This window comes from Prionailurus viverrinus, chromosome A2, assembly GCF_022837055.1.
Source record: "Prionailurus viverrinus isolate Anna chromosome A2, UM_Priviv_1.0, whole genome shotgun sequence".
NCBI classification, from domain to species: domain Eukaryota; kingdom Metazoa; phylum Chordata; class Mammalia; order Carnivora; family Felidae; genus Prionailurus; species Prionailurus viverrinus.
The window spans coordinates 139,484,307-139,501,203 of record NC_062562.1 but is presented as its reverse complement, the minus strand read 5'-3'; the positions used below and the strand labels follow the sequence as shown (position 1 = coordinate 139,501,203).

Sequence of the window (16,897 nt, the reverse complement as noted above, 5' to 3'; positions counted from 1 at the left end):
GATGTAGAAGCAAATGGTGCCGAAAAGTTAGAAGTACGTTTTTCAGTTGGTGGAGAAGGCAGTGGTGCCTGAGGGTTGCTGTTCTCAGAGGTAGGAGAGGTGGGAGAGTCGGCAGGTGGGGATTTCCTGAGGTCTGAGGAGCAAGCACCCGGCCCTCAGTCCTGGTGCCTCTTCCCAGGGGAATGCAGACAGCCCTCGCTGGCTTTCTGTTCTCCCTGAGGGAGAGGACCTAAGGTTTTACATCAGTAAATGAGCTTGTACTCTTAAAGAAATCTGAAACCTTTTTAGTGTTTACGTATTTGAGAGAGAGAGAGAGTGTGTGTGTGTGAGTGGGAGAGGGGCAGAGAGAGAGGGAGAGAGAGAATCCCAAGCAGGGGGCTTAATCTCAGGAACCATGAGATCATGACCTGAGGCAAAACCAAGAGTCAGATGCTTAACTGACTGAGCCACCCAGGTGCCCTGAAATCTGAAACTTCTGACCCAGGAATGAGGTTGGAAGACAATTCTTGTGGAACTATTAACACCTTGCGAGGGAATGTTAACATTCTCTTACGGAAATAATCTGTTTGGAAGAGGTTCCCTATAATTTTACAGAACTGTGTCAGACACGGATACAATACAGTTGTGACAATCAACATTTTAAGGCTGTAGTTCTCTACTTAGTCAGCAAAGTTCAAAGTAGTTTCTCAAGAAATGATATATTGAGGGGCGCCTGGGTGGCGCAGTCGGTTAAGCGTCCGACTTCAGCCAGGTCACGATCTCGCGGTCCGTGAGTTCGAGCCCCGCGTCGGGCTCTGGGCTGACAGTTCAGAGCCTGGAGCCTGCTTCCGATTCTGTGTCTCCCTCTCTCTCTGCCCTTCCCCCGTTCATGCTCTGTCTCTCTCTGTCCCAAAAATAAATAAACGTTGAAAAAAAAAAATTAAAAAAAAAAAAAAGAAATGATATATTGAGCATCTGGGGGAAAGAACAAGTGTTCAAGCCAGCAAAAGGAGAGAATTTCTCATTCTGAGTAGTGAAATTTATCTTTCAGCTTGTAAAATTATTTAGCCCATACCCATTAAATAGAGGGCATGTTAAAGAGGCTTTATCACATTCACTTTTTCAGTTTTTCCATTTTGCTGGCTTGCCTTGGATGAAGCCGTAAGGAACAAACATTGATAGTCTGCCGGGGAGCTTGAGATGAAGCACTTGCAATGGACAGAACCTTAAACTTACATAATGTTATATGTCAACTATATCCCAGGAAAGCTGGGGGGAAAATAGAAACAATACAACTTACAAAAAAAAAAAAAACCCCAAAAAACAAAAAAATCTTTCTTTTTTTAAAAAAGAAATGTCAGGATTATGTACTAGGAACAAACAGGTAATTACTAACTTTACATTTTGTATATTTACACCTGTAATTCATGCAGAATTTGAGGTGTACTTAAATGTGCAGTTAAATTTGGCGATACTCCTCTTTTGTCAGAGAACAATAGGGGCTACAAGGGGCTACCTTCCTGCTTCTTGGCTAAACATGGCCGACTGGATATGGGCATGATCACAGGGGCTTGATTGTTACTAGCGTACAAAAGGGAAGGCTCCTTGGCCTGTATTGAGGAGAGCCTCTCCGAGGGTTCAGAACAGCAGTTAACAGAGGGGAACAGGCGGCGCTATATCCACCATTCACACACCAATCAGATGCTTTCACTTAACTCTGCAAATTAAAAAGTCGCATACGAAACTGTAGTTTGTGTTGACTTGGTCCACATTTATTATTACTTTCCCTTTACAATCAGTGGGAGAGGCTGCTTTTTCAATCCTGATTTTGTTTCAAGAGGTTTTAATCATGCAAACCACCTCTAGTGGTTTTCCTTTGGATGTGAATGTAAATCGTTACCAATGGTAAATTTCATCCATGTATTAAAAATGACACCTTATGTAACAATTGGCTGTAAGCACAACAATAAAAAGGATGTAAGTATTTATTTAACGTCGCACTAAATTAGTTTGATCTTCACCCCCAGTCATTTCCTTTTGGAATGATTGTTAGGCTCTTGCATAATCCGACTGTTAGCCCACACTGGGATCTAAAATAGCAGGCAGTTTAAATCACTTAGAGCTTAGAAATCAAGAGGCAGTGTCTTTTCATTCTATTTCATGGTGAATTCTAAGCTCTCAGTTCTTCCATCATCTAACTACTGCTCCTCAATCAAGTTTATATGGCCAAACCATGAAGGGACATCCTGTAATTTTCATTTTATTTACAAAGGCCCCAAACTCTCTAAATGGTATACTGCAAACTCAGTGTGTGACAATTTTGATGCTGTGTGAAGCACATGTTGGTGAAGGGCACAGACTGATTAATACATAGAAGTTACTTAATGCCTGGTACGCAGTAAGTGCTAAGTGTTTGCTATTATTCCCTATTTCAAAGGAAATGAGTCCCTGGTGTACAACCACGTCCCCCTTTTCACGCTGCGCCACATGCATTTGTCCTTCTCGGCTCACCTCATCATCCTACTCTGAGAAATGTTATGACTTATCACATCTGGTCTATAGTGAAACTGAAATTAAAAAAAAAAAAAAATCAAGGCATCTTAGCCAACTTTCCTTAAGAAGGGCTTGCCCTGAGGAGTATTCCTGGTTCCTGGAGATCAGACTCGAATTTTTCTTCCTTCAAGTCAGCTAAGTGGATTATAGTACTCTGGATCACTAACTAACTGGCTCCAAATGGTTGGTTTAACTCCGCAGTGTCTGGGCACTGCAGTGCAATGCAACGCAATGCAACAAGTTCCAACAGCTCATCAAATTGCCTATAAATGAATATTTTGATGGGAAGCTTTTCTGGTTCCACATTTTAAACTAAGTAGAAACCAGACACACTAGTACTGACAGTGCTTGCGAAAGTCAACGTGTGTTTCTAAAATCTCTACTGTGAATATTACATGATTACAAAGCTGCAAAAACATACAGGGTCGTAGCATCTTATATAATTAGATTCTATTTTTACTCTAAATATAGCTATCCTAGTTCTTTAAAAACAAAACGACTATCATCCAGATTGTGAATAAGGAAAGAATGCAGTTGTTTATAGCCAAACAAATTAAAGCGTTTTTTAATGTTTTGCAAGCTACTACTACCAGGGAAATATTTTAATTAGCAAACTTCTTTATCTAGAGGTTATAGATAATGCCATTTGATATGCTTTTCTTGATATCATTTTCAGACAATCATCATTGCCTCTTACCACTGTCTCTATTAAGCATTTCCCAATTTACAAAATAGTTGAACTCCTAAGTTGAAAATTAATACACTAGAGCACCTCCCCTCTCCTTTTCCCCTTTCAACATCATAAAGGGCATTTAAACAAAAGAAGGCACTTTGAACCCTATACATAAGTCACCGGGCTTTGTCTGGCTGTGAGCCTGACCCAAGTGCTGCCAGAAAGCTGTTTTCGAAACACATCACTGGAGCTGAAGACATCTAATGTCTGTGCTGCCCAGCACCCAGGTACCCTTTAATGTTAACATAACACCCTGGTTTTCCTCCGCAGATTCACCTCTTCCCTCCCTTTTCTCAAGCTACGTGGGTTTAGTCGGAATGAATCACTCACTGCCACTTTCCACACTGGATCTGATTGCCTTAAGATCATCCCAATCTCCAATGCCCATTGTGATTGGTTCCCGGATGGACATATTAACCAATCAGAGCCAATGAGTCTCAGAACTACCTTAGTTGGTCATTTTGTGAAGGAAAAAAAAAAATTCCATCTCTCCTATAGAAGCAACCAAGAAGAACCTCTCTCTTTCCTTAGAATGAGTGGTAGGAGAATGTGAGGTTTGGAGGGAGTATAGCAGCCATTTAGCTAAGAAAAGAGAAGAGCCTGGGGCCCCTGGGGTGGCATGAGGTGGTGAGGGTCCCCCCACCACCTTGTAGGGCCTGAAGTAGAAGACAACACTGCAGAAGCCAGCCTGTTTAGGCTGGAGCTGGAAAGACCTGAACCGTGGGAACATAGTGTGAGTTTTCAGATCGAGCTCCACGGGAACCAGTCTGGACTCTGGACTCTTCAGTTACTGAGTCAATGCATTTCCTTTAACATTTGTCAGTCTGGGTTGTGTCATCTGTTACTTGCAACACGAAGAGCCCTAAACAACGCAGGCAAAATAGCCTAGATTGAATAGGAACATCTGGGCTCCACAACTTGTATTCCCGAGAGCACCGTGGTGCTACCTGCAGCATGACGGGGAATGGGAAGAAAATGAGCCAAGTCCAGGTTGGCCATCAGTTAAACTGGTGAGAAATTCAAGAATGGCTTCCATAGTGGTGCCAGGGAGGAGAAGGAAAAGAAGAAGCCAAAGACACAAAAAGACACAAAAAGAAGAAGCCAAAGCTTGGGAGTTAGGAGATCCTGCTCAGGCATCCCAGAGAAGAGAGTCTGAGTTGGCATCACTGTCTTCAAGCAATGGCTGCATACTAGCGTTTGGGAATTAGAGCCCACCTGATTCTACCAATTGGTTGGTAAGGTAATTATGAAAAGTTGTCTAGTTGATAGAAGAAATTGGTTGTTAATGGGAACTATTCTTCGCCTTAAAAAAAAAAGAGTGCTTATTTTAATGCAGATAAAATAGATTTACTGTGCAAAAAAAGGGGGGGGGCATGAAAATAAGTCTCTCAGGTTATTCTAATCAGCGGATGCTAAAGATTGGTAAACCACTCTTTTAAATAAGTACTATATTTATTCAATTGTCATTTCTGAGATTTTCACTTATAAATAATATTTCTTTGTTAAACTGTAAGGGTCACAATGAAATGTTTAGCCTTGAATTTAATATGAAGCCTGAGACATTTTCCATGGGTTTGCTCTTTTTTGCAAATTATTGCTCTGCCTTGGGAAATAAGATTGAAAGGAAATAGGATGAGAGTTATGGGCAAGGAAACATTTTCTTGGCTTAATATTAGAAAAAGAATATTCTTTCTTTGTCCTTCCTGAACTTAGAAGTTTTTTCCTATAGAATACTGAAATAGTTAACAATTCATAAAAAACATAAGCATCTACATTAAAACACAACCTTAAATACAGCCCTGCAATTTTTACCAGGAACCTTGTAAAGTATGATGAATATACATGCATGAATACTAAACTTAGAAAGACCATTCGACATTCACATGGAAATGCAGCATTACATACAATATAATAAATATCCAGGATATCAAATACACAAGGTGATCATTGTTTTGATGTAGATTCTTTTATCCAGTTAACACTTTTACTGCATAATTTATTATAATAGCCTTACAAGTTAAACAGAACTAATTAAAAGCAGAATTTAACTAATCTGCTGAAATAACACAATTCTCAATATCTTGCAGCATATTTTAATCTATAACATGTAAAACTGTCATTTTGACAAGAAAAACACATCCATATAACTGCTCAATTAACTTCTTTTTCAATGTTTAAAAAAAGTCAGAGTTAATAGAATGAAAAGAAACAGAAGCTAATCTTATTTCTGAGATAATTTTATCGCCTTAACTCTTGGGCTTTGGCAATAATGTCTGAAGTTTTAATACATATCATCATATAACTTAAATACTGTATTTACAAAATATATAACTTTTTAAAGCAAAATACTGTACAAAATACTGTCTTACATGTTTAAAGGGTGCTTTCCCTTACAATGTATGAAAGCCCTTTATGTTTTTACCTTTAAGTTTCCCACATGCTTTCGAGATCCCTCTCTTCTCCGATATTTCAGAGCTGGGGTTTTAATAGTAGAAACTGGTCTACAATTAAAGAATAAAGCCAAAGATAAAAGATTGCTGTATATCTCACTGAGATTTTTCTAGATAAACTCTCATAGTTAAAAGGCACTTAAAATCCAAATCATACATTTTACGTTCTATGTTTAGATTCTTCCCTTTTGCCACTAAACATCTCTAGCAAACATTTTAGGGCTACTGTATCAGTTATGAAAATTCTTTTAAATTGCCCTTCTTTTGAAATGCATGAAAGGGTAAGTAAGCACCTTCCACTTCTGTTAACTTTTCAATGTCTGTTTCTATGCACAGTATGATTTCTTCACCCAAATTACTGAGAAAATAAATGAGATCATGTTTACTGTTCCTCGCTGCTATAAGATGCGTCTTTTAAAAACGTCTAATATTAAACCCACCGCTATTGAGTTCCATAACTGAATTCCATAGTCAAGGATCTTATCCTGAGCATGGCCCAGGTCTCCCCGCATGAAGGCTCCTTCTTGTTCTTTCTTGTTTAGGAGACAGATTATCTTCTTGGTAGGTCCATATGTATTTCCAAACCACCAAAGAATGAACCCAAACCTTGTCGACTTTGGTATCCCCCCAAATCCACATGCTCAGTGTGTGACTGGATATCCGTCAGGCAAGGAGAGCGCTGCCGGAGGCCCAAGGGTCTGGGACTTCGGAGGCAGGAGGCGCCTTCCACAGCCCTGCACAGTGGGAGGCACCTCGGAATGGCAGTCCCTTGTTTGTCACTGAGGAGTGGGGCTCAAGGCTGGATGGAGGGGCTACTTGCAAGTGTGGACGTCAGTCATGCTTTCACACCTCCTGCAGCGGACGTAGCAGCACCAGATGAACTTGCACTCGCACCTCTCCACGTGCCTGACCACGTGGGTATTGTAGCCGCGGCCACAACAAAGGAGGTTGCAGCCGTCCGCGCCCTCTGACGTGCGGTTGCATTCTCTGCCCTGTGTTCCTGGGATCCCTAGTTTCTTGTCCTCTACACAGTAATTGGGAGACTTATTAAGGTAGAGCAGATCATCTTTGCGGATGGGTATCTTCCTCTGATCTTTTTCTCTCCTGCGCATTTTCCTCTTTATTTTGTCTGAGATTTGGACACTGTTTTCATATTTGTCCTTCAACAAATGGCCGATCTTTTCAAAGGAAGACATCGTTTTCCAGCACGTTTTCACAGCGCAGGAGCCGGACACTCCATGGCAGCGACAGTCTACTGACATCAGCTTGGCGACGGCCTGAAACCAACAGGAATCGCATTAAGTATCATTCATGAAGTGTCTTACCCAACAACAGAAGCGCGGCTGACCTCACCACTTCACTTTCTGGGTCCGTGTAGTCCTGCACAAAAACGATAGTTTTGAACATAAAGGGTCTCTACAGCTGCTTCAGGGTTCCAGTGTTTTGTCGTTCTCCCGACCCTGCAGAGCAAACGTTTCCAAGTCTAATTTAAAGTAGTGGACCAGGCCAATGTAGTCATCAGGGTTTATCTGAGACACCTGAGGGACACTATTCTTATGTCTATTTTTGTGTTTAATTTCGGGGTGGGAAGATGTTCATGCATGCCTCCATGTTCCTGATATCGCACCTTGCTACTCAGAGTGTAGTTCATGAACCAGCAGCACCAACGTCACTTGTGAGAAACGCAACTTCTCTGGCCCCACTATAGTCCCACAGAATCAGGATCTGCATTTTAATGAGATTCTCAGGGGACTCATATGCATCTTAAAACTTGAGAAGCACTGACAGGATGGTCATCCTCGCCTCACAAGTGCATAGAAGCATCCGTGGAAACTTTGCAAATAACCAACGCACTAATCGCTGAGATTCTGATTTACTTGGCCAAGGTGGGGTCCAGGCAGTGGCACGTCCACAAAGCTGCTCAGATGATTCTAACGGGCATCCAAGCATGAGATCTATGGATTGAGAGTTCTCAGGTTTGATCACTGTAAAAGTCCATTACGTTCACGCGGGCTTGAGGCACCGTGTTATCCTCTGGTCACAGACCACATGAGAAACCCTGACTAATCAACTTAAATTGGTCAAAAGGAGAAGGGGCTGGAGAGTGTGGTTGCTCCCAGCAAATTCTTCCCCTGTTGTGGAAAATTAATTCAAAACATATGTCCTATTCTTGATGGATCAGTAGCACCATCCTAACATAGAAAAGGGATAATATATATACATAATTTTTCAATTCGAAGTGCTGAGTTTGGTTTATTCAGCCTGAGGAATTAAATGAAATCACATATATCTGTAAGAGTCCATTGCCTGGCACACATTAAGGTCTAAATAAATGCCCCCTTTCCCTGAAGAAGAAGGTCCGGGAAGAGTTGAGAGAAAATTTTACATGGGGCTCACCGTGCAAAAGCAATAGAGATATTTCAAGAATTTTGGGGTTCTATTCTCTTATACAGCAGGCTGGTTAACACAGCTTCCTTCCATCCCTAGAGGACGACAGAGCAGATTAATAAATCGCCGGGGCTAGCTGTAGCGCTGACGGTCTGTCAGCATGCTGGGTAAAATGGGAAATTGATCTGCCCATTCAATAACTTGGAAATTATGTGTGTCATCTCACCAAAGAAAGGAAAACCTCACAGCTTAAATTCCACTTACAGTTCTTATCACGACTCTAAAATGACAGGGGTTTATGTTTTGCCATTTTATACTAAACTTGACACTGACGTGTTCGTGGAATGTTAGGTTTCCCAACAAATTAACGTTTCTGAACTATCTAATGAGATGGACTATTTCGGACAATTTATAATATTTGCAACCTTGAGTGAGAGCATATGGTATTGATTTGTGCAATATTCGATACTTATTAGTGTTGAAAATAGTAAACAGAATAATATTTAAACCCTGTCCTTTATCGAATAGAGCACATATGCTCTTTTTGAATTCATAAAACTGAGAAGCAAGTAGCTATGTCTATTTCTTAGTAACTCAGGCAAAAGACAGCTTTCAATGATATGAAAGCAATTTATAAAGTATGGCACACAGCTTAGTTACTTAAATTTATGGCATTTGATATTCACAAAGACTTCCATTCTTTAAAATGTCTCCAGGCAAATAAATGTTCAAATTAATGCAATCTGCCTACTTTTGTTCAGATTTTAAGGGCTTGAAGGATATGAGAAAAAGAGAGCTCAGCTAATGCTAGGCAATAACAAAACAAATTGTCCAAAGAAAGCCAAAAATCTAAGAATGTCTGTTTATGTATTTAAACCTGATCAACATTCCTCACAGTCATCACTTGGTGATTTAAAACTGCCTCTTGCTCAGGATCTTACTGAGGGGCCAACTTTTGTTTCATCAACCAGTTCAGACATCATGTATGGTGTTGCCAATTTGCAAAGCATGGAGGATGGAGTAGATGCTCACCAAATACTTACAGAATAGTCCAGCTCACTTGAACAGCTTTAACTCACTCTCTGTTGGTGCCCTGAAGCTGAAGAAAGAACTGAAAACCACCTTAAACAAAGGAGTCACTGCCAGGAGAGTCAATGGCATGGAAAGGTCTTGATCCTATGGGGCTCTCCTCCGATTTCTCAGCCCACAGCAGTGTTAGACCACAGAGTTAGGACACATTACCTCCCAGGTTGGAAGGATAAAAAGGTGATATCTAATGATATCACCTGCTGAATTCACATCAGAATTTTGGGAAGATTTTCTTGTTATAGAAAACTAGAATCTTTTAAATACCTGGAGTTAGTTATAACTTTTCAGGGATGATATTTTTAAGTTTTGTTCGATTACCTTTCAATTCCATTATCTTTTTTGTCCTTAACAATAAGTATAAATATGGTATTTTTATCGTGTGTATATTTTATATTTATATTTTATTTATTTATATTTTATCATAATTTTTATTGTATATATTTTATATTACATATGTTTTACCATATATATTATCATATATATGGATATAGATATAGACATAGCTATAGATATAGTCTAGGATAGAAAGACAAATAAACATCAAGGAGAAGAATTCCAATAACTCGACATGAAATTTAAATGATTATAGCCCAAAAAAAAAACTCTAAGGAAGAAACTTGGGCAAATAGGGATTAAAATAAAGCAATGTAATTACCATTAGGACAATTTGATGAAATGCAGAGTCCAAGGCAGATCTCACACACACACACCCACACACACACAGTTTAACTGCAGAACTTAGTGTTTCTCAGAGAACTTTTCCAGAAATTATTTTACTTGATGTAGATTTACAGAAAGAAATGCCTTGCACACAGTAGGTAGTTAATGAACATGTACTTACATATTATTCCAGTTTTACAAAAGAGTGAACAGCATGGTTAAGACATTTGATTTACATAAGGAAAGTTGGTGATATATGATGTAAAGTCTGTATATGCAGCAGGAGAATTTTAGTAAAACAGAGAAAAATGAAAGTGGAAAATGTGGTATATTTAAGGAAATTGCATGAACACTCCAAAAAAAAGTATATTCTGGAGCTTTTCAGCTGGGATTCTTAATTAACATCAAATAGCCGTTCTGAACTGCAGTGATAGCAGCCATTTTCTGCTAACAGGAAAAGTTAGAGAACAGCATTCGTATGAGTAGTATGTGGTTATGAGAAAATTCCTTTCTCTACTCTAGTTGAGTTGTTAAGGTTTATAACGATATTAACAGAGGAATGTTTTGTTAACTATTGCAAACAGATGTGCACATTTTGGTGGAATATTTTTCAACTATGGGAGAGCAATTAGGAGGGTAGCATTCAATTTACTGGGCTCTTTGTGTTAAGTTTTGGTTTGATGAACTTCTAATGAAGTGAAATAGGAAAGATGTATCATTAATACTTAATGTAAAAATAGAAACTGCTAAGAAGTGGTCTAAGGAGTGACTGGTCCCACAATTTTGATTCAGAGGTAACACAGCAGGCGATGATTGTTTTCCAGTGTATCACTTTATCCAAACTTCACAGAAATGACCAAAACAAAACAAAACAAACTATTGTGGAACATTTTGTTATAAACATTTCATTTTGTCAACTATCAGATGATCTAGTTAAGTTTTTAGGAAAACTGTGACATAAGGTTGGATGGTTATATGTAGAATTCCTATTCCTCTGACCCATTTTGTCTCTTTCAGTCCAAAAATATATTTGAACCTGCTGAAAAGCAAAACACTTATGTGTTGTTCAAGTACTTATAAATATTCTTGAAACAGGTCAATGAAAATTTGGGGTTGGGCCCTTCCCACTTTTTTGAGTTACTCATCATAAAACAAATTATGGGGTAGGGAAACTTAAAAGTTTATGAGGTGGACATGGGAAGAATGGAAATATTTTAAGCACACCAAAAGAAATACCCATAAATATTCCAAGTCACATTATTCCCAGAAGTTCTGCCCCTGGAAGACATCACATCATTCTGTTAGCCAATCACCATTCAGCAACATTATTCTTGGAGTCATAACTTTAGGAATGGTGTCAGAAACCAAGTGGGAATCAGAGTATTTAAGGTCAGCGGTTAGAAAATCATCTATCCTGCTCACAGCACTACTAAGCGCCAGTACCCACATTTCTCTGAACGCTTTCCTACATTTTGAGTTTGGGATTTTGAGACGAGGAAAATCAACTCAATTGAATGCAGACCTTGAACTTTACTCAGAAGAATATGCCTATTAGATTAAAATCCTAATTGCCAATCTTAAAAATGGAGTTGATTGTTCTTCCATATTAGATAATAGCCTGGAAACCTGGTTGGTTTTTGTTGTTGTGGTGGTGGGGTGGGGGGAGGGGGGGTTTGGCTGCCAGTGGAAAGAAAAATACAAAATGGTTTTGAATTGTAGTATTTCATGAAAACAGACCAACAAAAACTCCAGTCCAGGTAACGTTTTGTAATATTTTAAGACTCTATGTAGACCAGTGAAGAACAAAAAGACTCAGTAGAGAAAACTCCAAAATGTACACAAACTGCATATATATGTATAGGCTGAATTATTTTCTGCACGATTAGAATAATAGCAAAAACCTCAGTAATGTGAGAAGATTGTTTTTTGCCAACAGTGGATTAAAATTGATGCTAAACAGTTGTATGTTTTTAATAAACTTGGAATATAAATACTAGTTGAAGATCAAGTGGTTACCGAGGCAAATATTGCTACCTAATTAGAAACAACACACAAGACAGAATAACACTAAATACCTGCCTTAATGATACTGATAAAAACACAGAATACTGCAGAGCTTCGCAGAAGTTTAGGGATAGCTTTATTCAGGGAATTAATCATGACATGAATTTCCAAGTTTTGTTTTCTAGTGAAATGTTAAAACTCCCTACAAAATTATTTAAAGAATGATTAAAGAAGATTTAAGATCTAAATTGATAATTAATATACATTTGCGGGTCTTTTTAAAGATATTAATTTGACTTAATGTGTTTCTCATCCTAACTCTAGAGTTTTAAAAAATATGTATTAAGAAACACAAACATATATTTGACCTCTTTTATATTCATATGTTAGAGATAATTGTAAAAATCCTTTAGTGGATAATATTTACATTGAAGCAGAACCTCATTCATTTAATTTTTTTTTTACATGGAAAACTTTAAGAAGAGAGCAAGAATTACTTTATTAAATTTTAAAATTTCTAAACAAAAATATGAAAAGCCTACCTAGCTATTTACTGACTTGCCTAGTTTCTATTTTGCTATTTTGAATCAATATTCACATTGAATTAAAAATTCAAATTTAAATTTGAAGCGTCATGGTGATAATAACATTTATTGAGATTTCTGTTTTCGCACTATAAACCAGAATGGTTAAGTAGAGAAAGCTGGCTGAAACTTGTACCTATTCTAAGTGGGTTCCATTTATTCACTTTCCAAAAATGTAAAACAAATGTAACATATACTTTAAATATTTCTGACAGATACTGCAACTTGTTTTAATTTATTTCAGGAGAATGTGGCAGATTGCAATGACTACTTTGGGACCTTTACAGGTTATTGGATATTTACAATAATATAGGATATGTGCTGATATTCCTGTCCTAAAAAGATTATCACAACATAGAAAACGTATATTCATAAAAAGGTTTTGACTGTTTTAAGAAACTCACTATGAATTGCCAAGTAATTCCCCTATGTTGTAGAACTCAAACTTTATTGTGTCAATATTCATTAAAATAAATATATAAAAGTTAAATTAAGCTACAAATTTATTCCATTTTAAGAAAACTTTAGTATAAAACACAGAATTCATAAAAGAGGTTAATTAGATGGTGGTTCTTCAAATTTAATTAAAGATTAAATTAAATCTTTAATATGTATATATTTAAATATCCATATGTTTAATGTATCTAAAGCTTCTTTACATTTATCTGCATTTATTGTTTTTTATAATGAATCTGTATCACTTTATAATAAAATAACTAATTGTCTTCAAAAAAGATTTGTTTTACCAAAATATTAGTTAGGAGTTGTGAATTCTCTAATGTATCCAAGAATGTTTGCTCGAGAAAGTACGGACGCATTGATCACATGATGCTTAGGAGCCATTTCCCACTAAAAATAGATTTAAAGAAATAATCAAAAGTCATATTTAAGACGGAATTTGATTCGGTACCATTAGGCAGATCCTATGGATCTTATTCTGGCTCTATCGCTAAGGGGATGGAACAAAATCACCCCAAGGCATGTGCACATCTAGTATTTCATAATTAGTGTTCCAGGTAGACAAAATATAAAATCACCAATACATCAACCCCTATCCGATGGAGAACTTAAACTGAATCGATGTAGAAGTCATACATATTGTTTATGTATACAATAAACACACATATATATTATACATATAGATGACATATATGTTTCTTCCACTACCAGTGCATGGTTTTAAAATCACTTGGACAGATTCATTCAGAAGTGTCATCCCAGTGTTATTTAAAGGCACTAGATTTCATTCCATTTTCTGATACATACCTGCCTTCCGGCTTCATTGTTGTGTAGGTTCATTGCTAACAGAACTTTGCTTTCTTTTCCTGTGGTGTTTTTGATGGGGAAATCTAGGAACTTTCTGCTGAACCACATGCCATACTGGACATCATCGGAGCAGCCCCCCCAGTGCCAGCCTTCACTAGCTGAGCCGCCATTCTGCAAGGTGGTGTCACAGGAGCACTCGGTCATGTTGCCTGCACTGCATGACCTGGTCACAGAATGCACCAGGCCTGCAGCCATCACAGCATAAATAAATGCTGTTTCCTTGGTGCCTAGAACAAAACATAAATTGCTGAATGGAAGAGCCATACCTCCGTCTGTTTATGTTCATAACAAAGCCTCCTTCTTAACCTCTTAGCAGGAAAGTGATTTTGCAATTACTTTCAATGGATGCTTTAATGAGTACATATTTAGAAAGGACAATTTCATATTGTCTTAGTCTTATAAAAAAGCTACATTAATTTTCAGTATTCCACTTGGGGGCATTTTTATATATTGTACAGCATAAATTCCCCTCATGACAATTAGAATCATCTGTTTATTTTTAAAATTTGAAATGTATGCCAGCACCTAGCTCAGTACTTAATAGACAATAAAAGTTCAATAAGTACATATTGAATTTAAAATCCTTCGCATGGATACAGTAAATGGTAATACAATGCCCAAAGAGTCCAGATTACCTTTATTTTTACATTTCAAATGTGTTCTCACAAAACACAAGCTGAAAAACTTGGTGTGATTTTTGTTTGTGTAAATAATACACGTCAGAATGCAAATTAAAATTAAGCAAAGGCCAAAGCAATCAGTAGATGTTACAGTTTACTTTCACATCAAAGACTGGTCTTTTTTTTTTTTTTCCCCAAGGATATCATAAACAAAAGTCACTGATATTAATATGGAACAGTTAAATATTTTATATAGTGCTAGCTAATCCTTTTACAGTCTTAAAAGCAATGAAAGTCACCAGCAAAGAAATGAAATGTCACCAGCAAAGAAAAAAAAAAAAAAGAATTGTTATAGAAATCTACTGAGTATATATTTAGCCCACCTGCAATAGAGTTTGAGCTAAAAGCTTTGAAAATTAAAGTTCATTAAAACATTAGTAAAATGGGCTAGAAGAGACTCAGCAAATGACCTTTTTTTCTTTTGAGATAAGATTGGAGTAGAAACAGTTGCATGCCCGTTGTCCAAAAAACCTTTTCAACAGCTGATGTCCTTGAATTTCATCAACTAAAACTTTTCTGCTTCTAATTCTCCTTCTTCTCCTTCTTCTCCTTCTTCTTCTTCCTTCCTTCCTTCCTTCCCTCCTTCCTCCTCCTTTTTTTCCCCCTTCTTCCTTCTTTTTTCTTCTGCGGGGGTGCGGGGAGGGGCAGGCCCCCTTCGGAAAGGCGCGCCGGCCAAAACGCAGCGGGGCAAATGCAATACTTTGGCGGCGATGCGTGCAGGGAGCGGGTGGAGAAGGGTCAAAGGAGGAGGGAGGACGGAAATGAATGTGAACAACAACAACGAATCTTTCGGCGCCCAGGTTCTAAAATTCTTTGAATCTGCTGATATTCCTAGAACAATCCTGGTTCCCTGAACCTTTATCCCTACAGAGTCACTGGGCACGTGGAAGTGGAACTTTGTTTTACTGCAGCTTCCCGCGCCGCGGGTGTGCTCTCTGGAGGGAAGATATAAAAGGAAAGGAGACCAGAGGGGAGAGCCAAAGTAGTCGCGCTCGGGTTAGCCGCACGTTGAGTTGTCCAGGACGTTCCCTTTTACAATCACCGTTATTCTGTCTGCCCCGCGCTCCGAGGTGCCAACAAACGTGGGGTTTCGCTGCAATTAGCCCCTTGTCCAAGGCTCGGTGCGCAGCGGAGCTCTTAAATCAAAGCAGATGCGGCGGCAGCATTCCCTGCTGCCGACATCATGTTTCTCCAGCTGGTCACCCACGTAGGGGGGCGCTACGGGGTCCGAGGGGTCGGCGGGGTGGAGTGTCAGTTTTTCTGCAACTCCCGCCGAGCGCCGCGGGACGGAGGAAGAGCTACAGCTCCTAGCGCCCCACTCTGGACCTGGGGAGTCACCCCCCCTCCAGGACCGCACCTGCACCCGGGCCTGGTTTCCGTCACCCCCCCCCCCCCCCCCCCCCAATTCTCGTCCACTAAAGACCTCTTTTGGGATTGAGACAGCGGCGGACCACGAAAGCACTCCTTCATTTGCCGTACTTGGAGGAGTTGTCGCCCTCCATCCTGCGCCATCCCCGAGGGTCCGGGACTTACCGCTGCTCAGCTCGTAGCCAAAGAGGGGGCTGGTGCCCGGCTGGGCGGTGGCGGTGACCAGGCAGTTCCATCTCTCGTGTCTGAACTGGCTCCTGCACTCCTGAATGCCCAGCCGCGCGCCCTCTCCGATGCTCGGCAGCAGGTACGGTTTCCTCTTGCACAGCTCCTTCTGGCGGCTGTTCAGCGGCAAGTTGGCGCAGCCCAGCTTCTCCGGAACCCCAAAGGAAGCGATGCCCAACCACCTGTAAGACACCGCCGCCCCTAGCGTGAGCCGCTCCCCAGCTCTCCTCTCCGATCCCAGGTGTTTTGCCAAATTTTGGGTCATCCGCCCCAGGGTCCCCGGCCCTGCTCTCCCGCGTCAGCTGGAAGTCCCCCGAGGCTGGGCACCCCTTTTGCCACAACCCCCGTGCCGCCCCCATACTCACATCCAATTTCCTTGGGCTCCGCAGGGGAACAGCGCGAGCAGGGCTGCCCACAGCGCGCACAGGCGGGACAGTCCCAGGAGCGCCGCTCTGTCCATGGCCCCAGCATGGAGTCCCCCAGCCCCAGCCGCTCCACTGCTGCCCTCTCTGCCCAGAGGCCCGCCAGGCCAGAGGTCAGTTCCCCAGAACCAAGTTGTCCCTCGCCCCCTCTCTCCCTGTGAGACAACATAAAAAGAAGGCCAGCGGTGGTAGGGGCTCTCAGCAGCCTTCCCCTCGCTTGCAGGGAGCAGTTGAAAGGAGGTGGAGAAAGGAGCTTGGGGCCCTCCTCCCGCGCGGAGCTGGAGGTGTGCAAGAGGTGCGGGAGCGTCCCTCGCCGAAATAGGTGAGAAACTTCTGTTGGTGTAGCTGTCTCCATCGCCCCCGGCCTCTCCTCCCATCTCCTCCCCCTGGCCGCGCCTGGAGCCTGATTGGCCCAGCCTCGGCCCCGCATCTCATC

The 16,897-nt window shown here is 40.3% G+C and overlaps 1 protein-coding gene across 1 annotated transcript; it reads right to left on the bottom strand.

Annotated features, from left to right (window-relative positions):
- Positions 1–6,527: 6,527 nt before the first annotated feature.
- Positions 6,528–16,499, bottom strand: WNT16 (Wnt family member 16). The gene is made up of 4 exons (XM_047851001.1): positions 16,405–16,499; positions 15,980–16,221; positions 13,707–13,993; positions 6,528–6,992 (listed from the first exon to the last, which is right to left on the bottom strand). The coding sequence occupies exons 1-4, from the start codon at positions 16,497–16,499 to the stop codon at positions 6,528–6,530; spliced, it is 1,089 nt and encodes a 362-aa protein (XP_047706957.1).
- Between the last annotated feature and the right edge of the window lie 398 nt (positions 16,500–16,897).